Raw genomic sequence first — 27,951 nt, 5'->3', positions numbered from 1 at the left:
AACACGGGCCGTCTACTCTGTCGTGCACATTATTTTATTTTTTGAGGCGCATATTATTGATATGGGTCACCTGCCTTGTAAGGGCACGCCGTGTTTTATAGATTCACTACTCACATTACCTTTGGCACCTATATAAAAATCATGGACTGTCATATCTGAATTAATCTCTTCTCTGATTGCATGACTGGAAGTTGGCCGTGTGGTTTTACTAAAATAAACAGGCCGTCTGTTGGCCACTATTAATTTCAGACCATGTTATCGCTGATGTTATTCTGCATTAAGATTTGAAATCCACTGGTGCACCTTAAACACTTTTTCACGTTAGTGGTATGACTTTTCTTCTGTAGTTACTTCAGCACTTTTCAGTTTCATGTTTTCAAAAATTGTAGTCTAACTCTGTCATAAACCAGCTCTTTTAATAGTAAGGGTGTATCATGCCCCTCTCACCTGTGGACTGAATTCTTTTCTGGATGGCTTTCTACATTGCACTGAAACAGTACCTCCTTGGTATCTGTACTTCCACGTTTTTTTGACTTGTTCCTTTCCTACCTGTCCCCCACCTCCCAGTAGCTGAGTCTCTTTAATCTCTGTAGCCTAGCTCCTTCTGCGGGGTTTTTGAAGAAGCTTGCCTTTAATACTAGCAGTAAGGAATAAACTCTTTACCTGTAATTTTAAATATATTTTTTTTAGTTGCCCTTAAGTCCTCAGCTAGATTTGTGTGTGTATGGTGGTTCCTGTTTTTATTTTAGGTGCTTCCTCATCATCCCGTTCTCTTACAGGACTTTTAACTGCGAGTTTCTGAAGAGCCTTCTTGTTAACTGGGTTATACAGGGGCCTAAAGGCCTTAACACCTGCTGGGTTTTGGTACAGGTACTGTGTCCTAAATATAAACCCTTCTCCAAAGATCCTGCTTTATTATGGGGTGATGGGAGAGAAATACACACAAAGTCTTAATAACCTTTTCATAATAGTCAGTGGAGGAAAAAAAAAACTTAATACAAGGACAAGCAGTGACAGCTTCAGGACTCTGTCACAGAGGTGACTCGGGACGTCCCCCACCAGGGAGGAAACAGGACCCAGCAGTAGATTCACAGAGTTTTGCTAAAGTTTGGTGATGATCATGAGACCCCTCCTCCATTAGTGAAATGAGGAGACAGCCCCCGCACTGCAGCTTGCAGTACGTTTTGTGCAGTTTGCAATAAAACACTGTGCAGACGTGTCTGGTCGTGCCCCCATAGCAGTGCTGGCCCCTGGGCCATCTCCTCTCCCTTCCATGCAGAGCGGGGTTCCTGGCTTGGAACAGGTGCAGCCTTCTGTTGCCTCCCCCCTCTGTTACATCTCCCCGAGTTGTTGCTCTTCGCTGAAGTTTTCTCAAAACAGGACTTGGGGTGTTTTTGTCACATAATCAGTTTGCTGCTCCTGGTGCATCCCGTGAGAGTGTTCAGGCCAGTGCTCACAGCTCTGGGCGGAGGCAAAGTGATCGGTGCCTGGCTGCCAGGAGAACAGCGCAGACAGGTGACGCAGGGCAGGGCAGAGCAGCAGACACCTTCCTCACCATCTCCTCTTCTGGCCACCCCTGCCTGTACCTTCTTCAATATCACAGCGTATCATACTTCACTCAAAAATGCAGTCTGAGTTTTCATGGGCAAGCAAACAGTCCATAGAAACAGCGAGAACATTTAGATCAATAAAATTACAGCAAGGTGTGTCACTAAATGTAACGTTTCAGTGACATTGGGTGACTATTTTATGAAGATATCATAGCAGTAGTGTTTTGTAAAAACTTCTTTGTGCTCGGTTAGCAATTTTGCATTGAATTTCCCATCTTCAAACAGGATTTTACACACTTTGTCAGCTCTTGATTATAGAGTAATAGTTTGTTGCTTTTTTTTTCTTAATCCGATTCAGTCATTATTCTGTATTTGTTCTTACAGTCCATCTCAGCTCACACCAAACTGGAATGTTATATTTGTTTTTATCTGTTCCAGTAATGAGTAGCATTCATCTTTCTCTCTGTCTTCATCCTTAACAATGATTAAGAATCAAAAATAGCACCACTAGTAATATAATTAGGCTTGTATTTACTACAATTAATGACAAGTATATTTTACTTATCTTGGACCATGTGATTGTCATTTTTTCATATAATTTGCAGTGGATGGAAATAGTTTTGACTTCTTCAGTCCAAACAATTTTACATGAGGATGATGTATCCAAGTGTTTTTTCCTTTTATGTGCACAGCAGAAAAGGAAGTGAACAATACCAGAATAGGCCCATCCCACCTTGGGCTTAGCTGATTTTTCTTTTTATTTATACATCACTACCTGGTGCATAAGGGTGCATTTTCCCTTCTAAAGACGCTGGTTGCTGTAGCTGAGCTTGGCATTGGGAGGATTTTGTGTAAGTACGCATTTCCGACAAGTATGGAGTTAACCTCTTATCCTCTTCCAAGAAGCTAGTCTGTGCGGCTACTTAAGTATTTGGAATCTACAAATTTATCCCAAATAATACTTCAGCTGGCATTAATCCTATCTGCTTTGGCCTCCACCTTACATGCATTAAAGCAATAGATAGGGCATCTGTCCACTTCAGATTGGTTTCTGCTCGAAATTTAGATGTCCTGTTTTTCAAGCACTGATTCATTCTTTCATTTTTACCTGACTGTTGTGGGTGAACAGAGTGATGCAATTGCTGGGTGATGCCTAATGTTTCATATCACCTTTTTAAAACCTGACCTCTGTAATGGCTCTTGTGATCTGAATCAATCTCTTCTGGGGCTCCAAACCTGGCCATTACTTCTTTTAATAGGAACTGTACCATGCTTACATCTGCCTTCCAGGTGGGGACAGCTGTTTCTTCAGCCTGTGCTGCCACTAATCTCTTCTGGGAGATTAGTAGCTTCTAACAAAATCTTAATCTGTTCAACGTTCGCTGTTTGGGTGCCACTTTTGTTTCCGCAATGTCCTATAGCACGGCAGATAACAGAAGTGTATTTCAGATCTCTGTAGATGTTCACTTTTGTCCTCGTTTCAGTTATGACAGAGTTAATTTTCTTCCTGGTAGCTGGTAGAATGCTCTGTTTTGGCTTAGGATAAGAAAAGTGCTGATAACACCCCGATGTTTTAATTGTTGCAGAGCAGTGCTTATACCAAGCCAAGGACGTCTCAGTTTCTTGCTCTGTCCTGCCAACGGGCAGGCTGGGGGTGCAGCAGGAGCTGGGAGGGGACAGACCCAGGACAGGTGACCCAAACTAGCTAAAGGGGTATTCCATACCATCTGACATCACGCTAAACGATATATAGGGGTGGCTAGTTGGGGTGGGCTGGACTGCTCGCGGTTAGGCTGGGCATCGGTCAGTGGGTGGTGAGCAACTGCATTGTGCATCACTTGTTTTCTACACATTATTAGTAGTAGTACTATTACCATTATTATTATTATTATTTTCCTGTCGTAATAAAGTGTCTTTGTCTCAGCTCACAGGCTTCACTTTCCCATTTCTCTCCCCCATCCCAGAGAGGGAGGAGAGAGGGTGAGCGAATGGCTGTGTGGTGCTGAGCTGCCGGCCGGGTGAAACCACCACAACTTTCTTCTGTCATGCTTCCCCTCGGGCTTCTGTCAGGGCTGTCAGCTCAGCTGTGTGAGCTCTGTGTTTGTGAGAGGGAGGCTCTCTGCTCTTAGTACTGTGTTCCTAGTTACGATGTCATACCTTTTTACTCTCTTCCCTTCCAGATCATAAGATGATCCAGCTACAAAAGGAGTCAAGCCTGGAGTTGGCAGGGGTATATCTGTAAGGGCTGTGCTTACCTTCTCTTGATTTTTGGGTGACCTCTACACAGCCATGATGTAGTTCCCCTTCATCTGGTAACTGTAACAAGGTAGCTGGGTGCAAGGTGTTTCATCTTCTCAAGGGGGTGTTCTTTGCTGTTGGCAACAGCAGTCGGTACTTCTGGAGTCTCTGAAAACTCAACACTTGTGATGCACATCCAGTTACCTTCAGTTCGACTTAGAATCAGAGAGTGGTTTGGTTTGGAAGGGACCTTAAAGACCATCTAATTCCAAACCCTTGCCATGGCAGGGACACCTCCCACTAGAGCAGGTTGCCCAAAGCCCCATCCAGCCTGGCCTTGAGCACCTCCAGGGATGGGGCATCCACAGCTTCTCTGGGCAGCCTGTACCAGCACCTCACTGCCCTCTGAGTGAAGAATACTTTCCTTATATCCAATCTAAATCCACCTTATTTTAGTTTAATACCATTCCCTGTTGTCCTATCACCACACCCCCTGACAAAGAGTCCCTTTTCAGCTTTTCTGTAGGCCCCTTTAGGCACAGGAAGGCTGCTGTAAGGTCTCCCTGGAGCCTTCTCTTCTCCAGGCTGAACATCCCCAGCTCACTCACTCTGTCTTCATAGCAGAGGTGCTCCAGCCCTCTGATTATCTTCATGGGCCTCCTCTGGACTCACTCCAACAGGTCCATGTCCTTGTTCTGGGTGTCCCAGAGCTGGCCACAGGGCTCCAGGGGAGTCTCACAAGAGCAGAGCAGAGGGGGACAATCACCTCCCTCACCCTGCTGGCCATGCTGCTTCTGGTGCAGCCCAGGATTTCTGGGCTGCAAGTGTACTTTGCAGTGCAGTTAAGCAGCCCTGACAGCACCCCTCAGCACTCCAAGGTCCTTCTCCTCAGGACTGCTCTCAATCCATTCTCCACCCAGCCTGTGTTTGTGCTTGGGATTGCCCCAGCCCAAATGCAGGACTTTGCATTGGGCCTTGTTTAACCTCATGTGAGGTGTTTACAACCAATGGTTGTCCTAACACAATCTTCTGATAATTGTATTGAAAATCAGTGCAGCTGAGGCTATTACTCTAACACATCCCTGTATGCATTTAATAACTGGGCTGAACAGTAACCCACTGGGTGCATTCCAGCCAAGACCCCATAGGCCACTTGTGTCCTTTCATGCACAAATAAATTGAATGGCTTACGGTAATTCGGTATCCCAAATGTGGGTGCTGTCATCAAAGCTTTCTTCAATGTTACAAATACTTTGTCAGAATCTGAAGTCTGTTACAATGCTTCTTCGGTGTCTGGTTTTGCACAGGCCACCAATGGTGCAGCTATTTTGTAAAGGACTGATAACCAGGGTCTGCAAAATCCTGCAGCGCCTAAAAATGCTCTAATCTGTTTCTTTTTTTATAGGTTTAAACATATACTGAATGTATATTATTCACTCTGAAGACGTTTTTCTGCCTCTTTCAGATAATGCATATCCCGTGTATTCCACTTCTTTACAAAATAGTAATTTAGCTTGGGGAACTTGGTGGCCTCTTTCAGCTAAAGCAACCAGTAAAGCCTTTCTATCCTTTACACAATTTTCCCTTTTTGAACTAGCAATTAGCAAATCAACAGCATGCTGAGTCTGCACAGGGTTAATTGGTAATGGAATACTCTGCATGTCTGTAACTAAAATCTTGAAAATGTTGTAGTTGATCCTGCAAATCCTTGTGGTAATGCAGTCCATGTTATTTGTTGCCCCTCTCAAGTGAAGGCAAATATATACTGAGAATCCTTATGTACTGGAGCACTAAAGAAAGCTGCATATAAATCAATTACAGAGAAATATTTCACATCTGCTGGTTACTTCGAGGCTATTACAGTTAATGGATCAGAGACTACTGGGTGGGGTATTACTTCCTATTTATTAATTGCCCTTAGGTCCTGCACAAATCTTAAAACCAGCTTTCCCTCTGAGTCAGGTTTGGACTTCTTTACTGATAATATTGGTGCATTACAAGGAGATTCACAAGGGGTTAAAGTTTCTTTCTTCAGAAACTCTTCAGTCATCAGCAGTATTCCCTCTAGCCTCTTGTGGCAACAGGTATTGCTTTATGGAGGGAGGTTTCCTTCCCTTGGATTCCAATTTAACTGGGGTTACTGAGTAATTGTCCCACCTCCAGCAAGCTCCATGCCCACAAAGATCTCAGTACATCTTTCAGCTCCTGAGGGATTTTGTTTATTTTCTACTGTCCTACAAACATCACTCCTGGAACATTTTTCCTGTGGGAAGTTTTAAAGTTATACCTTCAGGAGCTCATAGCAATTGTGCTCATACTTTATACAGTAAGTCCAGTAAGTCCCATCTTACTAAGTTTGCAGGCACTGATTCTTCTAATAACAAAAGAAATGATCTACTGATAGTGGGCCTATTCGTACCATCACATCTTCTGTCTTTGAAACATGTCTCTACTTTTCTGCTATACCTGCTACATTTACTTGTCCTGTTACATTGGAGCCTGCTGGGGGGGTGGGGAGGGCAGGCTGCTGTGAACTAAATAGGGATAAGCCTTATTTCCAATTTTATGTCTAATACTAGTTCCTTGGATCTGCCTGGGAGGTGTATTTCTGTTTCAGTTTCCACTGAGGCCTGTGTGTGTGGTATCTGTCTTTGTATAACTTCCTCACCTTATTGCCCCCTGCGCTTGGCTTCCCTAAATCGTGGTCTGCATCCCCTTCTCGGGGGCTTTCTCTTCTCTAGTCTCCTGCCAGCTTGCAGTAACTGCAGCAGTCTCATGTTAAATCAATCTCTGTGCTGTTTTCTGCACCCCTGATTTCTGTCATTCCTTTGCCTCCCTGTAAAGTCCCTACTAAATGAGGCTGCTGCCAGAAAACTTGCCTTTTCCTTCTGCTGCTTCCTCTTCTGTCTGTCTTTCTCCTTATCTCTTCCATTACACACCAATTACACTATGCTCTTTAGTTCTGCCATTGATTTACCTTTCCATACCGGGAAGTGCTTAGTAAAATGTTTCTTGATACCTGGGGCTGTTTGGTCTACAAATAATGAGACAACCAAGGGCCTATTGTGTTTGGCTGCAGGGTTTATTTGCCCAAACACTTGCAGCTGTTTCTCTAACCTAGTTAGAAAAGCAGAGGGATGTTCTTCTGGCTCTCGCTGACAATATTTTACCTTTGTCCAATTTACCACTCATTTTGCTGCCTCTGTTGCAGTTATTAACCTATTTTTACGAGTTCTAGGTGCGTCAGTCCCAGCCTGTGTCTGATAATTCCCATATGGTTCTTGTTCTGGCCTTGCGGTTCCATCGTCCTGGGCTGCAGCCCACTCTCTGTTCTTTTGCAAAATTAAGGTATTTTTTCTTCATCCAGAGTAAATAAAGTATCTAGCAACTGACAGACATCTGTCCGTGCTGGATCTTATCTCTACATATACTTCTAATCACCTGTAATACTTTTTCTGGGTCCTGGATCCTCCTGTATCCATGGCACTTGTTTCCACCCCACTCAATCTGCAAGACTGAAAGGCATACGCACCCTGTGCGCTGCTGCTGCAGCACCCAAGGCAGGCGGAGGGAACACGTCCTCCTTTAGCAGAGCTGCATTAACAGGAACTGTCTACATGGAGCACAAAGTCATCTGCCTGGTGCTTGTAAGGCCTCTGGTGGAGTACTGCATAAAGCGCAGGGGTCTGCTTGGAAAGCCCACAGACAAATTGGAGAGGAATCAAAGGAGACCTAGAGACTGGAAACGTGGCCTGTGATGACAGCTTGAAGATACTGTTGAAACTGAACAACACTTCTGTTCTAAGGAGAGACTGGCACACACTCTGCTGTTGTGAGAAAATCGATAAGAAGCTTTACTGTGTTCCTGTTCTTTGTTGTGTAACAAGAAACGATATGTTTATTTTGATGTGAGGGAAACTTTTTGGTGAGATACTTGGAAAATGACACACTGTGAGAACAGTTAGTTTTGGCAAAGCTTGTTTCCTGTCTTTGAGGATGTGTAAGGTGCTGGGATTTTTATTTATTTATTCCTTTTGAACAAGTGGGATGGCCTTATCAGGGATGATCTAGGTGTACTCGAGTTTGCTCCACAATGAGGAAAGGAGCTTTTAGAATGAGTAGTTGACCTTTTTGACATCTTCTCTATCAATTTACTACTTTCTTTTTTGAGAAATCATGAACAGTTTCTGCTTTGCTTGCAGCATCGACATCGATTTTAGCTTAGAGGTAATGTGCAGTGAATGGAAGATGTGTGTGTATTTCATTTAGTGTAAGGTTTTCATAAATACATTATTGTTATTTGGAGCACTACTGTTCCTTTTCTTGAATTTTTACTCAACTTTTCGATTTTTTTTTCCCATTTTGACTTTTTTCCCCACATTCTTTCCTTGCTTTACTAAGATTGCATGTTTGCTTTTGATAATGTTGATACTAAATTACTAGCACTGCATTTAAGATTATCTGAGTGATATGAGGAGGGTTCATTTTTTATTTTAAAAAAGAAAGGTATCAGGGTTCAAAAGTCAGCAGACAGACCAGAGCTAGGATCTTTGGTTTTAAAAAAAAAAATTACCTGAAAAAAATGGATATACATATTTTAGTAGCTTGGTACTTTTTTTATCCTGGTCAGAAGACACAGAGAGCGATCAAAATACATTACTCAGATTGGACTTCATCCACAAGTTCAGAGTCACTGTAGCAATGCTGTCTTTTTTTCCCTCTTAAGCTAATGTTCCCGTCAGTTTGTGCTGTCTAGAACTTGTTTCAAGTATTGAGAAGAATGGAGAAGGTTTTAGCAACTTTGCAGTTGATGCAGAGAGGTAAATGCTCTTTCAATCTTAACTAGTCTGATTAGCTTCTTATTCTTTAGCCATGTCCAGCCCGGTGCCATTGATTTGTTTTCATGAAGCTCGCTGTGACTCTGTGACTGCAGTAGGGAAGTGAACCAGATTTAACCGCACTGTGCTGTTGCTGTGTGACTTGCTGAACTTACAGAAGTGCGTGGGAAGGGTATATTTAGAAAAAGAAAGGTATGCTAGTAGAAGCCAAGATACTGTGGATGTTATTGTCAATAGGACAGTTCTGAAAGATGTCTTGGTTACATCCTGTGATTTGTTGCAGAATTGTAAAAGCACATAGTTGCCTTGCCATGTGTTAAAAGTTGGGTTTCATGTAAGCATGTAGGTTTTCACCTTAATTACTTGTGTGATGGGGGAGACAAGTCTTGGGATGAAGTTACTGAGGGCAGTTTCCTGACAGTCAGGAAGTCCTGAGGGCAGGTGCCTTGACACTCACCCTTGCCATGGGGCCTAGCACACCCAGTAAAACTTTTCCTAATAATGTTTAGGCGTTTGTAGGATTGCTCTACATCCCTGAATAAGTCCATATGTGTTTCGGAAAGGGGTAATAATCTTGCAAGTTGTGCACTGTTTGAATACAAAGTAAAGTGATTGCAAGGTGTTTTCATTTCCTATGCATTTATCCATTTCTCTTGTTCAGAAGTGTCTGTGTTTGTTCTTTAACAGATTTTTGGCATGTTTCATCATCTCCATCTTAAACTGTTGTGGTGATTCACAAGCAGCACAGGCCTCTTTTAGTGAGGACAGTGTGGGTAGCTAGGATTAAGACTATCAGCTCTTTCAAGTAAAGATGATCTGTTTATTAGTCGGCACCCTTTCTTTACATTAATATGAAAGGTATGGTATCAGTGCCTCCTGTTAACTTTGTAGGGACAGAAACTGAAGTTGAGTTTTGCATTGCAACTAGGACAGTCTGTTAGCGAGTGGCTGCTAAGAGCAGTGTCTATCACTTTGTAACCTCTAGCAGCATGTTCCTGCTGCTTCCTTTCTGCTCTGTAGGGTAATTGTGTAATTGCAGACTGAGCTGATTCAGGTGGCTAACCAGACACCAACCTAATGTTGCAAACCCTTCCTCAGAATCAGCTACTTTCTCTGGATGTAGCCGCTATATTCAGTGCGACAGACACCCAGGTGAGGTAGACAGCTAAACCGTTCCTAGCAGTGGCAGCTTACCATAAGAATGTTGCTTGTGTTGTGAAAAAAGTGTCACTATCACATTTTTAACTCCATTTCCTTAATGGCTGTGCCAAGATGGAAGGTACTCCTTCCAGAGATGTGTCCTTTGAGTTCACACATCTCCTTTGTGTACTCAGGTGCTCATGAGACATTTGTGTTTCTTTTTATCCCGTTGAGATTATGTGTGGATAAATGATGAAACCTCTTAAAAACTGCGCAAATACTGCTCTGCCCTTTGTTTATCTTCTGTTGATAGATGATTCATTAGTTTGCTGAAATAGAGTGGAACAACCTCTCATAAATATAAAACCACCGGAAGCTTAACTTCAGCATGCCTGTAATTAACAACTACTGTGTTTAACAGTTCATAGTAAAAAGTCATGTTCTAAGCGTATTACTTTTATTAAAGGGTATTTTGGAGTTGTTTTTTGATAATTAAGCTTCAATTAGTTGCTCAAAATACTTGCACCCAGCCGACGAAAAAAATGGACAGTTTTTCAAGAATTAATTTTCCAAGTTCATTAGGCACTGTGATGAATAGTAGCATAAAACATTTGAGTTTACATTTTAATGTTCTCTGTATATACAGTTCTTGTTAATACAATGAAAACTTTAGCTTCAAAACGGTTCTATTTGAACAATACAATGGAAACAATTGCATAGGTATCTGTTCATCTTGGATACAGATTTCTGCTGAGAAAAGACAGCTTAATTTACAGAAATCATTACTCCTCTAGCTAGTTAGATTGAAAGATCTTTCAAAGGAGAAAAAGGGACAGAAACAGTGGGTGCATGAATTCACCTTTTATAATCTATTTCTGTCCTGGAACCTATGGTCTATACTCTGTCTACCCATGTTCATAAAACTGTAGTTCTTAAAGTTTGAAGAATCTTTAAAAATGGTATTAGTCCTCAGCTAAACTTTCTTATTTCTGTTCGTGAGGCAAAAGCTTCTTAGCTCTATGCACTCAATAATAGTAACCACTTTGTTTATTTATTTTTTAAATCATTTATTTTAGAGGTAAGATTCCCTTTGATAAGTTAAAATACTTAAGCTCTACTCATGTGTATTTGATTTGTGTTGTATGAAGTCATAAGTTTGGAAAACTTGGTGCTGAGGATACCACGTCAAAAAACAAGTAGAAGTTTCTAGCATTACGCTTTTTTACCTAGTAACTTTAATGACTTTTTCGGTTTTACTATTCATGCTTTTTCTTTGATTAGAAGTGCACTTTGATGCACTTGATTGATTTCTTAGACAGAAGAGCTCAATGAAGTGAGTTTTTGTTTCTGGGAAACTTGAATTAAAGCCAAGTTTATGACATTTACAGATAAATTACAGAAAAAACCAACTAATTAGGTTTAATACGGTAGGACTTTAATTAGGACTTACGGTATCTAAATTCTTAACATTTTATGAAAATATATTTATAGCTGTGGGGGCTTATTGTTTTGTTGGTGTTTGTTTGTTGTCGCCTCTTTTTCTTTTCCTGTTCCTGCTGAAATGCAAATGTTTAGCACAAAAAGTTTAAAGGAGTCCTTTTTGGATGCACAGCCTGAAACATCTATCATACACTCGATGGAGAAACAGTAGGGAAGTGTTAGGATTTTTGTCTGAAATCCATCACATAGGGACTCAGTAGTAAAGGAGACAATTACACAAAAAGTTTTATTTCTTTTTTTTTTTTTTTTTTTTTTTCTGGTTGGACCCTATTCTAAAGCAGCTTAGTATTACAGAATTGTAGAGCAGCTCAGGTTGGAAAGGACCTTTAAAGGTCATCAGTTCAACCTTACATGCAAAAAAGGGAGCCTCGTGTCTTCATCCCCTTCCCATCCATTGTCCTACAGAACATTTATTCCAGAAAGTTGGCAAAAACAGAACAAAAACTTGATCAGGCTGAAGTGTGTCATGCAGGGATTTAATTTGGCTGGCTTTAAATGAGTTGAACTACCATCTGATCCAGAATTACGGGTTGTCACAGCTGTGTGTGGGCACACTGAAGATGGTGCTGTGCAATTAGTTGTGCTCTGTTGCTTGAAGGTAAAAATGACTTGCTTACAAATCCCATACAGGAGAAAAACCCACGTATGGTTGCACCTATCAGGGAAATAAAATTGGACAGCTTGAGTTCAGTGGATCGAATGTGGTCTGAGAGCCAGCTCTATCTGCTGGATGACTTTTGCTGCTCCGAGTATTGCATTTTTGAATTTTCTTTTCACTGTGGTCATTAATTAGTCTGTGTGAACACTTATTTCCGAGCAAGAGCTTGACATTAAAGAACTATGTCTAGAAGATATGATAAGGCCATCGATGCTGAATGGGTGTTGATCCTTAAATAGGACGTGGCCTAGAGGCCCAGAAGGCCCTTTGTGCCCATTGAGAGGGAAGAAAAGCCCACTAATTGCAGTTCTCATGTGAAGGGGTGAAGCAGGAGGCACTGGCATCATACGTTTTAGGAACTGAAATGGAAAGAAGCGAGATGAGAGAGCAGAGCAGGAGCTGGGTTGTTTTTTTGTTTGTTTTGTTGAACTGTGCATCCTCCAACCCTGACCCTTGCCCATAGAAAAACAAATGTAAAATGCATCCAGATCATTAAGCTTGTATTTTTTTTCAAGAATGCTGAAGGACATATCAGTCTGGCACTTACCTGGAGGGATCAGGCACGGAGCTGAGAGGAAGCATGTGCATGTTGGGTGTGCAGGAGGACATGGTGGAGCACAATTTTCAGGAATTAGACTTGTGGACCCACTGGCTGCCAAAAGTTATCTGTCACAGGCAGGAATTGAGTGAACAGGCTTGGAGTAGGGACGGTTTTGGCTTTCTGCTGTATTTACACAGATTTAGGAATTAGAAAACAATTTAAAATTCAGGACAATTAAGCTGCCACAGTATCTGTGTGTATCTAGGGAGTGAAACTGAATTAAAGGGTGATGAAGGTATCATTGGAGAGAGTTGTATCATTTTATGCAGTAGTAGAGCATTTTAGCCAGCAGATAAGGTGATCCCTTAAAGGAACAGCGATGTGCAATCAAACTGGAGTACATGTAGGATTTGCTACTAAATTCCATTTAGTATAATTCAGTACATCTTCTTTTAACTACCGTGAGCTCTGAGGAGAAATTGCTGCTTTACACAGCATTATTCAGAATCCTTTTATAGCTGGCGCTTCTCTAGCTGCTACAGGCTAAAAATAAAAAATACAGCAGCAAGACCTGGTCCTTGAACACCTATGGTTTGTGTAACTTCTTGTTGACCTGCGCCTTTCCCTGCCGGAACTTGGAGTGCCACAACTTTGTCAGCACCAGCTTTTCCCTCTAGTGGCTCCCTCTCATTACTGTTTCTCTAATAAGCCAGTTTGCAACACCTGCAGACTCCCTGCTCCTCTTTGCAGCTGGAGATACGTACTGTGTTGACTACAACATGACCTCGAATGCTTTTGGATGTTTGTGTGGTTTTTTATTTTTATTTTTATTTTTATTTTTTTCCCCAAATAATATTGTTTGTGCAGAAGCACTGTCCATGCCAAGTACTGAATCAAGCTGGTGTCGTTTTTGTTTTCGCATTGCTATTGCTGTCTCGTGCTGGACTTATCAGTAGGTCTGTGATTTGGTGTGGACTTCAGCTTTTGGTAGGGTGGCAGTTTGAAGAAAAATAATGCAAAGGCTTTCTTACTTATATTGACAGCTGGATTAGCAACAGCCTTTCCAGTTCTGTGTTTGCTGTGTTCTTGTTTTAAGTAGTTTGTGCTCTTGTTTCTCAAAGTAAAGGTGATATTTTCAGAATTGAGCATATTTATTTCCCACTGTAGCAGGAATTGGCTAGTTTAAAGTAACTTACACTGCCAGCCTCAGCATCCCTTCTGAGTATTAGCTACAGTCAGTCTGATGTTTGTCCAAACATAGCATGGATCATGTTGCCTTGTTCTCTTCAGAGATTTTTGTAACTTAAAAGGTTTGGTCTTCTGTTTCCTGCTGACAGTAGGGACTCAAGTTCCCTACTGCTTTAGTAGCTTGGAGTTGCAGAGAATCATCAAACTGAGATTTCTTTTTCTAATGGCTAAAACTGCACTGTTGCAATAGGAATATCAGATGCCAAGTCTTTCTTTTTAGTGCTCTTTCCCAGCTTGATCAGAGATAATGGTATTTTTTGGATGCTGATCACAGCCCTCTCCTTGCTTTCTGCTCAGTCACCGATGCAAAGAACCGAAGGGAGGAAACAGGCATAGTTTCACCCACATTTGTCTCCTATGTTCAACTGATGCCCTGATGGGAAACCCTCATTCACTCTGGTGATGATGAAGCACAGGTTTTCAGGGGCATAGGGTCCACGCAGACTCCTAAAGGATGGTAAGGAGTCCTACATAAGAGACTGACTTTTTTAGAGGTAGGAGAAAATGGTGAATCTTGCAAGCAACTGCAGAAGTTGGTGAATTTGACTTTTCCGTGTTATCACTGTCAGATCTTTCAGAAATGGCTAACGACTTCCTCATTCCCAGGAGGCCCTAAAATGAAGGAAATTATTGGAGTTATTGGGTGTTATATTCTGATCCTTTACTTACTTCAGAAATCTAATGATTTTTGAGACTAACTGTCCTATCTACTGCAAAGATGATGAAAGTGTTGTTCTCTTGTTTGTTCCCTCTTTAGGACAGTTTAATCCAAGATAGTTAATCTTTTCTCTGAATGTTTTCGTGTTTTCTAGGCCTTGGTGGTTTCCTATGGACACATCAGTACTTTCAGGTTTTCTTGAGCACGTTGCTTGAGATTATCCCTAGTGCTTCTACTTAACTGATGAGGACATCCAAGTACTGAGTGGGAGGACTCTTTCACATTTTGCAGGCTGTATTCCTTTACATTTATCCCGATGCTATGATTGCCTTTTTTCTTTGCAGGATGACTTGCAAAATAAAGTTTGTTTGTGGTTACAGAGTGTATTCACATTTAAGTCTTGATAGACCTTTTCAATCTTTTTAGCAATAGTACTTCTGAGGAAGTACTGAATATAATAAAAACAACAGCAGCTTATGAGCCTGCTGTAAAGTTGCAGTTAATTCTTTGCTTTGCAGGCTGTTACGGCACTCAAAACCTTGGGGTATAAAATGTGAATTCTATGTTAAATACTACCAATGCTTTGATGGGGTATAAAGTGTGAATTCTGTGCTTAGTTTTCTTGTATGACACTGATTTGCTCTGCTGATTTACTTCACCATCCCATGCCCCTTTCCCCAAAAACTGATATTCTAGTGCCCTTATGATGTTTTATTTCTTTACTGAATTGAAAAGATAGGAGAGGTCTTCCTGAATGATTCAGAGAAGAAACAAGAACACCTTTCTTTACTTCTTTGAGTACAGATTGGGAGAAGAACTCACTGAGAGCTGCCCTGCAGAGAACTTGTGGGTTCTCATGGACAGAAGACTTGTGGGTTCTCAGCCACCAGTGTGTGTTTGTAGCCCAGCAGGCCAACTGCGTCCTGGGCTACGTCAACAGAGGGGTGGGCAGCAGGTGTAGGGAGGTGACTGTCCCCCTTGTCTCTGCCCTAGTGAGGCCCCACCTGGAGTGCTGCATCCAGGGCTGGGGCCCCAGCACAAGGAGGATGTGGAGCTGTTAGAGCAGGTCCAGAGGAGGGCCACAAAGATGATCAGAGGGCTGGAGCACCTCTCCTACGAAGAAATATGGAGAGAGCTGGGCCTGTCCATCCTGAAAAAGAAAAGGCTCCAGGGCGACCTCATTGTGGCCTTTCAATACATAGAGGTCCTATAAAAAGGATGGAGAAGGACTCTTTGCTTGGTTAGATAATGATAGGACAAGGGGAAATTGTCTTAAACTAAAAGGGGGTAGATTTAGACTAGACATTAGGAGGAAATTCTTCACTGTAACAATAGTGAGGCACTGGCACAGGTTGCCCAGAGAAGCTGTGGATACCCCATCCCTGGAGGTCTTCAAGGCCAAGTTAGATGGGGCCTTAACCAAGCTGATCTAGTGGGTGGCATCCCTGCTTATGGCAGGGAGGTTGGGTATAGATGATTTTTAAGGTCCCTTACATCCTGAGCCATTCTATGATTCCATGATTCCTATGGCTAGCAAATAACCCATGCAGGCTACAGTTGGATCTAATACTGTATTTATAATTCTTGAAGTGTGCAATCTCAGAAGCACATTCTAAATTTTGTCTAAGAAATGAGCACATAAGTAGGACGTGTTTTGTTGTGGGTTATACCAATGTGACATACTAATATTGTCAGCTGTTGCGGTGTGTAGGTTTTTGTTATTGTCCATGACTCATCTAGTTGGGTGCAACTTCTAGAAGAGTCAAGCATTGCATGCTAATATTTCCCCATCTTTTACACAACAGGTTAATAACAAAAAAAAATTTGTCTTTCAAATATGATGTCTTCTGATGAATAATACTTTTTTTTTCCCCTCTCTTTACAGATATTTTCCAATTTATCCCTGAATGAGCGTTGCCTTTCAGCATCACTAGTGTGTAAATATTGGCGTGACCTGTGTTTAGATTTTCAGTTTTGGAAGCAGCTGGATCTCAGTAGTCGTCAACAGGTATGAAGGCATTATTGGGGAAAAATAGTGTTTGGATGACTCAGCATTTGTTCTCAGAACTTGTACTTCTGACAAAAGGCAAACAAAAGAAACCCATTAAGTGGTGGTACCTTTGCTTTCAGTGAGTTTCATACTAGAGGCTGAAAATGTCAGAACCCTTATATTAACTGTTTTGACTGTAGTTTCCTCTGATTGTCATTAAATGGCATGAGCACAAGTGCTGTTTGAAGTGGGTTACGTGTCTCAGGTCTACGTCAGGTAGTGGTAGATACATCCATAAGAGCTATCAGATCTTATATTGATTGAGAGATGTACTTGTAATTTTTGAGGATGCTTTAGAATGAACAATGGTTCTCCAGTTCGTCCTTGCTCTGTTCACTTTAACAAGTTTTGATGATGCTAGTGATGTCTTCTCCTACTGAGAAGACAGATTTTGTCTTTCTGAGATATATATATATATTAGCCAATCCTAGACTTAATATTTCTGAGATTCATGGATTTTGTTTAGTAAGATTCTTACAGAGCCTAGACTATCTTGTTTGGAAAAGTTGTTTAAGGGTACCGGTGTTGTTTACTCATCTAGGCTTCTTGTTACTTTGTTAATCGCAGAGGTCTGTAAAAACAATTTCTTGGGAGTTTTATGAAAATAATGGATGCAGGGCAATGACTGTTGCAGGTTCCCGTTTCAAGAAGCTGTTCATCTCTGTTGGGCATAGCATGTACATGGGTTATTATTTTCAGATCACCAATTCATAGAAAACCATACAAGTTGTCTTGCTTGTAGAGTTACTAACTAACATAATTGTGAAACACTGTGAAAAAAACAAGTATTAGATTGATTTTTAAGTAACTCCCAAGCACACTTGGACCAGGGATCCATTTCCTTTTGTTGCGAAAGTACTATGTGTCAAATCACTTCCCTCTTCATTGTCTTGAGATGTAGCTTTATTTCTAGTACAAAGGGTTTGTTTGTTTGTTTGTTTGTTTTATATTTTTTGGCTATTAGGTGTGTTAGGATCTCATTGAATTTTATCAGTTGTGGCATTGCCCTAAGAAACCTGTCCTGGCAATTCCTCAATGAGCTCTTGAACAAGGTTAAGCACAATTATTAACACTCTGCCTGTGTGGAGAGTGCTTGGTGTCTTTTTTTTGTGTGTGTGTGGGGGGGGGAAGCTGGAAGAGATGTTGTATGTGTTTTGTTATTTGTTTGGTAGGTTTTTTGCTTTTTTTTTCAATTTGTCATGTTTTCTAGCTAACAGCTGTCTGATGAAATAACAGGAAAACAGATCAGACTTGCTGCTAATGGAAAACAGTCTGAATGCAGCAAAGAAAGTGTTTGTTTCTTGACTATATAAGAGAGAAAAATGGAAAGGATATATGTTCCTCTCTGTTGCTGTCTCCAGGCTTTAAGCTAAATCTCATCTGTGCTAAATGGCAGATAAAGTATTGTATGGTTTTGTTAGACAGACTTTTTCATATATCACCTCAGGTGTTTTGAAATTAAACTTCTTTTCAAAGCAAGGGAATTTAATGTATTTTGTCTTACCTGGTTTGGTTTTGTTTGTCTTTTTTAAACTTACATGCTTCAGCATGAAGAATATCTTACCTTTCTTGCTTGCTTTGTAGGGCTGGCATCTTCTAAAATTATTGACATGTTAGTTAACAATATGTGCAGGCACAAAGCAGATGGAGTCTTTGTTCTTCAAAGGAACTCTGGGAAAATAGTGGATGTATCTTTGATTTAGTGGTCTTTCATCTGCTAACATTTAAAATGTACAAGTATTCTATTTTTAAACTGAGCAAATCACTGGAGGAAATGTCTGTTAATGAAAAACCTTTCTTTCTGTTATGGTGTCCTTTCCTTCTCTTCTCTTTTGTTCACTGGTACCTTGGGTTACTGTTTTCCATTGTTAAGAAACCCATGGTCACCTGCATCACTAGTATTTCCTGGTTGGCAAGCAGTTTTTGGATGATTGCCAGGGCCTAAGTAAAAAGTTGTTGCATTTCAGAGACACGTAAATCTTTTACTCCTCTGAAAATGCTACTTTAGGTAAGTAGAGTGCTGATACAGAATCCTTCTCTTCTGAAGGGTGAAATTCATTTCCTATAGAATGTGAAGAGGACTGCAAGCATTGGAGCAAAATTCTTTAAAGTTAGCTGCAAAATTGGTTATAGCAATATGTTTTTCATAAAGCATATCTTTCCATTATTTCAGTAGCATATGCAAACACATCTCAGAAACAGTAGTTTTGTGTTAATGGAATAAAAGATGCTTATAGATGAAGTTAAATTTGAATATTTGGTTTTGCTTGCAGGTCACTGATGAACTATTGGAAAAGATAGCATCAAGAAGCCAGAATATTACTGAAATCAATATTTCTGATTGCCGCAATGTATCTGATACAGGAGTATGCATATTAGCATGTAAATGTCCTGGACTACTAAGGTATACTGCTTACAGGTGTAAACAGCTTTCCGACACCTCCATCATCGCAGTTGCCTCTCAGTGTCCACTTCTTCAAAAAGTGCATGTAGGCAATCAAGACAGACTCACCGATGAAGGCCTAAAGCAGGTAACCACCCATTCCACACATTACTTTCATATGTTTAGTCCTTCAGCTTCTTAGCAAATACAAACAGGGATACGGAGGAGGAAGGTAACTGTTTCATGGATTTAATAAGGGCATATATTTTCTAGAGACCATATATACCTTTTATAGAGACAGAGATCAAATCCTTTCAAAGTGAAATCTCCAGTTTACCTCTGGCTCATGGAGTTTTACTGGACTTAGTTACTATTTGGAACCAATATTAAAATAGCATTCTTTGCAATGCAAAACCATGTGATTGAGACTTTTCAGGTATGCAAGAAGATTTCATTCTTCTATTAGTAGTGTGTAGGGTCAGCTATGAAGTAGTTATATTAAATCATATGTCCTATTGATGGTCTAGTATGCAGGCATTTTTATTTGCTTAAATATGCCCTATAAATTATGTAGTTTCTATGTACAGCTTTTAGCTTCTGTTTGTTGACTGTAGTTAGCAATGTCATTTTGTCAGGTGTATAATTATAATCTTTCTTGTTTGTATATAGTACTTAAAAATCTGCAAATAAAGATCATTTTTAAAGGGGGAGGGGACAACACAAAAATCTTAACTCCCAACACTTCCTATCTCAGTCAATACTGTTTTTTTCTTTATTTTTAAATACTTGCTTTGATTTCATTAATTGCAGCTGGGTTCAAAATGCAGAGAATTGAAAGACATTCATTTTGGGCAGTGTTACAAGATCTCAGATGAAGGAATGATCATTATAGCTAAAGGCTGTCTGAAGTTGCAAAGAATATACATGCAAGAAAACAAATTAGTAAGTACATGTCAAGTTGTTGTGTTTTTTGTTGTTTTTTTTTTCCTATGGTATTTGCATTGTCAAAACTTTCTCTTTTCATCAGTTTAAAACTTCTGTCTGAATTCACTGCTTTTTGGCAGTGAGCTGCTTACAAATTTATTTTAGCTGTAACAACTTTGATTCTATAAAGATAGCTCAGAAGGTGACTTGTAGTACATTTTAAACTAATGCTATTCCAGACACATACGAAATTTTTCTTTTTGACATGACATTCCAGGAATAACAGTTTGGGAGATGTTTGTGTAGGAGAACATTTAGTTCATTGAAGTGTTTCTTTCATCGATACCAATATATTTTTCTACAGTAAAATATACATTTGTATAAACTTAAAGATTTCAGGAAGTTGGGTTCTTGACTACAAATAAAACACTGAATTTCTTTTCTTGAAATATGACATTTTCTTATCAAGATGCATTAGTATGTCCATACTAGTAGAAAGAAGTTGTTGAGGGGTAATACAAGTATCTTTTGTCCTAATTATAGTAAGTGATCTCTGAAGTAATGCTTTTTTATGTTCAGAGTCAGTTTCTACTAAATGATATAGTAGAGCATTCGGTTTATGCATTTATTCTTGCATGTAAGTAGAAGAATTTGCCTGCAGCTGAATTCTTAACTTTCAGCTTATTGTTAGGGCTGTAACCTTTGGTTTGAAAACGGCTGAAGTGGAACAAATAAGTTATATATGCTGTTTTTTAACATTGTACACTGATTCATCGGATGTTTGGATTCAAATAGACAAATATATTAATGCCTAAGGCAGTTCATTGGAGAAATTTGAGAAGGGCTTCTATTTAAAAAACTAAAGTTAAAAACAAACAAACAAAAAAAATGTAAGAATTTGAGAAACAGGAGATAGTGGCCAAAACAGGAATCTCAAAAAAGCTCACAAGTAGAAAAATTGTATTGTTCCTAGTCCCCTTCTCCCCTTGGAAACAAAACAAACTCTTCAGTCTGTCAGAAAAGGTCCTTGTAATATCTGTTATGATACCTGGAAGGTGGGAAAAAAAAAAAAAGAACTGAAAGGTCTGAGATGCTTAAGAGGAAAGCTTGCTACTACAAAATTTAACTTGAAGAAAGCTAGGGAAATTCAAAATGCTACATATTTTTCATTGAAAAAGGACGAACCTGTGCATCTTCAAGGTTTGCATGAAAGGTTATGCAATTTTATGTGAATATAAATTGTACAGTATATGCAAATAGCTACATATATGCCTGATCACTGCAAAATATGTGGACAAGATATTGATTTGACCATCTTTGTCTTACACTTGTTGCTGTTGAAGTTTGTATTCTCTATATAGCCTGAAATCTAACCCAAGCTAATCTTTAGCAATTAAAAGCTCTGTGGTTTTATTATCCGAAAAGTAATTCTCCGTTGCAATGGAACACAGGAAGGATCTTCTTATTTTTAAGACAACCAGGAAAGATGTTCTTCACTTAAGCTTTATTTCCATACACAGGTATTATTGGAAATGTAACTTTAAATTTTCATAAGAAATAAGACAAAAATACTTACTCTCAAATTAATAGTTTTTTTTAATTATTTCATCACTTCTGAATGCTTGTCAAGTAACTTACCAAAATTCACTCCTTGCACAATTTTTTGTGAATGTAGTTTTTAAATTAATTTTATTTAAAGCTACTGCCCAGTCTTAATTTTCAGAAAAAAAGATAAAGATTTGGAAAACTGTTTAGCTTGCTCAGCTTTGTTCAGGTCCTGTCTGGTGAAGAATCTTTTTTTTTTTTTTAAAAAAAAAAAAGCGTTCTTCAATGATTCCACTAGACAGCAGTCTGCTTCTACTTCTACTGAAGATGATGGTCTTTCCACTTGCTTGGGGCAGGATATTTTCAAATCTTGCTGTTGTGCAAGTTTAATGTCTGAAACGATAAAACGGTTAACTTGATGAAGGAAGCCAATCTGTATTTGTTATTGTAAACTAACATTTTTTCACCTTTCATAATAAAGCAAAGATAAGAATTGTTTAATAATGTGTAGTTACCTTAAAAAGAAGTAAGGGTTGATTGGAAATGCTAACTGACTGCTTGTTTTATTAATTTCTGTGGGTTGCTTTTGTTTTCAAGACTGCCTTCTAGAATAAAATCACTGTTAATATTTGCTGTAGCACATCTCATTTCCTACTCTTATAGGTGGTTTGCAGAAGTGTGTGCGTATGTTTTCATCCTAAATAATTTTTCAAAATCGTAATATTCTTTCTTTTTTTTTTTTTTCTGTACCAAGAAAAGTGTGCTTGACATACAGCCTTGGTGTGTTTATTTGAAGTACACAGATTGTCAGTCTGCTTAGGAAGAAGATATGTTTTTCCCTTTGTAAATAGCATCCACTGCTTTCATGTAAATTCTGTATATGAAGTCTGCATATTTTGTTTTTTTCTTCTTTCTCCCTTTTTTTCAGAGGTGCTCAAAATCATGTGAATCTTACGGGCAATTTGTACTAATTTCGAACTAGAGTGCATTACAGATGGTACATGATGGCTGGAATTTCCTGTAGGCTTGTCTCAGGCTAATGGATTTTATACTTCAAAAATACATCTATCGAGAGGCAACCAGCAGCTAAATAATGCCTTTGTGAGTGTTACTTTACAGTGAAATGTGGATCAGTGAACACTGTTCAGTTGCTTCATCTGTTGCTAAGTAACTCCATTATCAGACTGCTGAGCAGAAACACAGAGGGAAGAATTTATGTTCTGATTGTTTAATATACTCGGCATTTCACAGAAAAATAGACTCCTTTCTTTTTTGAAATCCTGATCATGTAATGGTAATAGGTGAAAGCTACAAATAATAAATAGGTAGAAAGGATATGTGAGGAGAAAGTTAAGAATCGCAAGGCTTACAACACAAGGTTGTTTGCATAACTGTTTATATCTCTTCAAAATATATTTGTTTTTCCTCTGTCCTTTGAATAGAAAAGTAATTAAATGTAAAGCCTTCTTTCAGAAGCATACTGCCCGAATTAGAAACATAGCAAAAACATTTGCAGGCCTTTTGAAGCATGTCTGAAGTACACTGAGTCTTTCCTTATCTGTTCCCAAAAAGTTTGATATAATCAAAGTATCTCACAAATTCAGTGTAAAATGAAGAACAGATTATAACTTTGTCCAGAGAAAGCTGGGGAACATTCTACCTTCTTGATTGATTTTTGTTGGACTTACTGTTTTCTGGTCTTGGCTGGAATTGAGTACTCTGAGCATAAATTTCATGTTTGCCTCATATGAATGATTACTGTGAGTGAAGCTGTTGGAAGGTGAATTGGTTAATTTCATTATCTGTTTTTTGTTTCTTTTTACCAACGTCTTTCAGTCTTTCTACACCAGAGTAACAGTACTTAACTTCAGTTGAAAAATCAGAAAACTGTTCCAAATTAACATGCAATATTTAGACTGAGAAATGGCATGGAGCTGTACTTTAATCTGAATTGTTGATGAAAATAAACTGTTCTTCATTGTAGTCTTTCCTAGGTGAATGGAATCCTAAAAGGCTTTGACTTATCTGTGGCAGATGGAGAACAACTTAGTGGCTACTGTACACCTAAATGGAAGCTTTGACCCCAGAAGCAGTTTTATACAAGCTTCTCCATTTCCTCATTATGAATAGACAGAGATTTGGCAGCCACATTTTAGAAATGGGAGAATCTTTTTCCTCATAACTACGTAGATTCTGCACCGTTGAGTTCTTTCTCACTGTCTTTCCTTAGCCTAGTGGCTTAATGGCTAAACTTATAAAAGCAGTGGTTACCAGAACATAGCAGGTGGGAGTTACAGATTTGCACTGCCCTACTCCACCTAGTGTCTCTGTTCTTTAATGGTGAATTAAATTTGGATTAGGAGAATGAATTTCTACTAAAGAATAGTGCAGATATAGCTGAGGTTTTAGGTGGTGTGAGAATAACAGCATTCCTACAGCTATGGCTTCTTCCCTTCCTGTCTTTTATTTTTAAGCTTATTTAGGGGTTTCTGGGTAAACAAAAACTGGCTGTGTGGCTGGGCCCAAAGAGTAGTGGTGAATGAAGCTAAATCCAAATCCAATTGGAGGCTGGTCACAAGTGGCATCCCCAGGGGTCAGTACTAGGGCCAGTTCTCTTTAATACCTTTATCAATGATCTGGATGAGAGGGTTGAGTGCACCTTCAGTAAGGTTGCAGATGACACCAAGTTGGGCAGGAGTGTTGATCTGTTTGAAGGTAGGAAGTCTTTACAGAGGGATCTGGACGGGTTGGATTGATGGGCTGAGGCCAACTGTCAGAAGTTGAACAAGTCTAAGTCCCAGGTCCCGCACTTTGGCCACAACAACCCCATGCAGTGCTACAGGGTTGGGGCAGAGTGGCTCAAAAGCTGTGCAGAGGAAAAGGATCTGGGGGTGTTGGTCCATACTCACCTGAACTCACCAAACTCACCTGGCCAGCAGTGTGCCCAGGCGGCCAAGAAGGCCAGCGGCATCCTGGCTTGTATCAGGAATGGTGCAGCCAGCAGGACCAGGGAGGTGATCATCCCCCTGTGCTCAGCTCTGGTGAGGCTGCACCTCGAGTACTGTGTTCAGCTTTGGGCCAAGAAGGACATCGAGGTGCTGGAGTGTGTCTGAAGAAGAAAGGCAACGTGGCTTGCCTAGAGACCAAGTACTATGAGTAGTGTTTTAGGGAACTGGGGTTGTTTAGCCTAGAGAAAAAGAGGCTTGGGGGAGACCTTATTACTCTCTACAACTACCTAAAAGGAGGTTGTATTGGGGTGGAGGTCATTCTCTTCTACCACGCACCAAGTGATAAGACGAGGCGAATTGGCCTCAAGATGCACCAGGGGAGATTTAGGTTGGATATTAGGAAAAATGTCTTCACTGAAAGGGGTTGTGAAGCATTGGAACAGGCTGCCAAGGGAAATGGTTGAGTTACCATCCCTGGAGGGATTCAGCAGAAGTGTAGATGTGGTGCTTATGGGCATTGGTTTAGTGGTAGGCTTTGCAGTGCTAGGTTAATGGTTGGACTTGATGATCTTAGATAATCTTGATGATCTCACTAACAAAAAAATGGAGTATTTGCGAATAGTCAAATACTTATCATGTCATTTTAAAACACTGACTGGAATCAACATAGTATAAAAATCCGTAGGACGAAATAAACTTAACTCTTACATTTTCTGAATAATCGCATCATGTTAGATACATAACTTGATTTATTCATCCTTATGTGTATTACTAAGATTTTTTTTCTTCTTTTTCCTCCTGTTCTTGTTTGGAAATCAATTCTCCTTTTTTTCTTATGAATCATCTACAAACCATTTACTTCAACAGTGTATCCTTTGTGCATGACAACAGTGCAAACATGTGGAGAGGAGAAAGTACGCTGCTTTGAGTTTAGTCCAGGCAAATTGCTTGAGGGGGAGAGTCAGACATATACACTACATCATCTGGTAATGTGAACTACTGGAGTTTAGTGTATATGGAAATCTCACTTTTCCACTGATAAATGAAAAAGGGGTTGGAAGAAAAACATCCTTTTTTAATACGACTTACTTTCTCCCTCACCTAGTTCATTTTTTTAATATATAATTACTTCAAAATGTTGTTCTACTTAAGAGAAATTTTATAAAAGTTATCATTTTACCATGCTTCTTTGTGAATACTTTCCCAAGATACTTTCTAACTAGAGTATTTGATTGTTTTGAGGTTTTGAAAAGAACTGTAGTTGTTCCAGACTTTTCCTTTTTTACTATTATTATTAAAAACTCATGTTCTCCTTCGAAGTGTGGTTAGACATTGAGCACATATAGGACTATTTACTGCATATTGAATATGACACCAGTACTGAGTCCGGTCACTCTACTGAATATCGTAGCCGTGGACAATGGTACTTCATCTTTTTATATTAGAACTTTCTAAAGCAAAAATTTCATATGGATAATGTTGGTACTGTGCACTAATCATGATGAAGTATTTATAGTACTTAAGTTTGTCAACCATGCTACTGACGTACCAAAAACTACTGTTGTACTACAAAAATAATGTTCCATGCTTTAAAAACACACTCAGTAAACAAAACTAAGTTGAGATATGGGAAAATACACTTTTGTAAATGTTGAGACATCTGTTCAATATTAAAAGCAGTCTTGAAAAGTTAATTTTTCAAGAAGCTTCCATTTTGTTACATTCACTGTGTTTCTTTTTACAACAAAATAGAATAGTTTGATCATTTCTTCAGAAACCTAGGTGTTACAGCCCTATTTCTTTAATAGAATTTTTGCTTTTGTTCAGAACTGTTGTATTTTGACTTAGTTTTTCAAATCCTGTTCTTAAGGTAAAGCATTTGTGCTGAGCTTGATGTTAAAAGGAGGCAGAAAAAAGTCAAGTTATGTTCTTATGCATAAATATGTATTTTCTGTAAAGGCACTTGAACAGGTGTCAGGTTTTTATGCTTTATTTAAATATTTCTGTAAATAATTTGGCAATAAACACATTACTTCATACTCACCCTTAGGTGGCGGTATTGACTTTGTAGTGGTAACAGATCTCAAAATCCTTCATACAAGTGAATTGCCAACACACAGTGCATAACTTCTGAGTATTGTACTGCAACTAAATATCCTGTTTTCTCTTCGGTTCATCTGTCGGGATCACTAAGTTGTTCATATGTGTCTCAGAATGTTAGCAATAGGTTTTATAACAAAGCTCATTCGACTAAATAGTATTCAACTTTGGCAGTATAGTTACTCACATTCTTGTGGAAGTACTTCAGAAAGTTTGCTATGTGTAGTTCATTAAATAGTAGCAAAGAGGAGGGAAAGAACTGAATAGAACTTTGGGATATATTTTATGTTTTGTTTGTTTTCTAAATAGAATGAGAGCTAAGAATGTAGGATGGAAATGCTCATATCTGTGCTGAATATACTGAGTATAAGTTGAATGAATCAAAACTGCTGCTGGCTATCCTGAGTGAGACCCTAGAGAAAACCAACTCTACTGTTCCATGATTTGCTTTTTACCTGTTGCTAGGTAAGAACGTCTTCTGCAGTGATAATGCTGTTTTGAACTTGGCCCTTCTTAAAGGCCAAGGTCTTCCGGGGATGCATATTCAAGAATACATCCCAGAAAACTTGTGGCCAACTACTGACTATCTTTAGAAAATAAATCCTTTGTTTTCCTTATTGAAAACAAAGGGTACTGAATCTAATTAGTTATATTACTTTTGTGCATTTCTGTCTAGTATTGTTCTATTATATAGTGCATTTGGTTTATTTTTAATAACATAAAACAAAAATGCACTGAATGTTTCACTCAAGTTACTTTTCAAGGATATGTGTCAGGCAAACCAATTCTGTTTAAGCTACTAATGTCAGGTATATTAGGAGCCTTTTAAAGTAATAATTTTCAAGTTAGTGCATAACACCGTATTTGGGGTTAATATGCAGCGTGTTCTCTTAAGTTATATTGAAAGTATTTTTTGTGTATTGTTCTACAGATATCTTATTGCTGCAGAAGGAGATTTTCCTTAAGTGTTGCAAGCTGTTGTGCTTTGATTGTTTTGTTTTGTTCATTATTTTAACCTTCCTTCATGTTTCTGTCCTTTTCTTTGGTTTCCTCTTTAAAATATGTCTTCAATAGGCAAACTTAGTAAATAGGCAGGTGAAACAAATTTTTACTTAAGATAAATTCAGTATTTGTGAAACTCTTCAGACTGACAGCATTGGAAACTGAAGTCTTCTTTGTGTCCACTGAACAGGTACAGCGTGAGCAGCAGCAGTGCAAGCTTCACCACACTGCCCCACCAAAGCGCTGCAAACCCTGAGCTAGAGAGAGATCTCTGTAGCAAAGGTTAAGAGGCTTGTTCAGTCTCCATGCTCACTCAGTCTTTACAGTGGCTGCCAATGGGAGTACTCATTTGTGATAGTGGATAGATAACCACATCACAAAAGCACCAGGAACTGGACTGAAGGCACCAACTTATTTGATAAAAACTACAGAGGATCTGTCAAATGTTTAACTTCAGTTACTGCAGACCTGAGCCACTGGTAGAAGTGAATGGCTCCAGGTCCGATTGCCAATTCCCTGAGTTTAGTCCTTCTCTAAATACTAGTGCAGCTTCTCTATGTAGCTTCACTATACTATGCAGAAACTAAATGTGTACAGACTGTAATTTTTTTGTAAAGTTACTTGTGTA

At 39.3% G+C, this 27,951-nt stretch overlaps 1 protein-coding gene across 1 annotated transcript in view; it reads left to right on the top strand.

Annotated features, from left to right (window-relative positions):
- FBXL17 (F-box and leucine rich repeat protein 17) overlaps window positions 1-27,951 on the top strand; it is a gene marked incomplete at its 3' end in the record, with an annotated part of 308,301 nt that overhangs the window by 1,437 nt on the left and 278,913 nt on the right. The window contains exons 2-4 of the mRNA XM_082784394.1: window positions 16,257-16,379; window positions 18,695-18,952; window positions 19,615-19,746. Coding sequence (XP_082640520.1) covers window positions 16,257-16,379; window positions 18,695-18,952; window positions 19,615-19,746 — 513 coding nt within the window. The remainder of the gene's footprint in view (window positions 1-16,256; window positions 16,380-18,694; window positions 18,953-19,614; window positions 19,747-27,951) is intronic.

The sequence above is a fragment of the Aythya marila genome, assembly GCF_965140915.1.
Source record: "Aythya marila genome assembly, chromosome: Z".
NCBI lineage: Eukaryota > Metazoa > Chordata > Aves > Anseriformes > Anatidae > Aythya > Aythya marila.
Note: the sequence above shows the minus strand (reverse complement) of the source record. Positions and strands in the feature narration are given on the sequence as shown.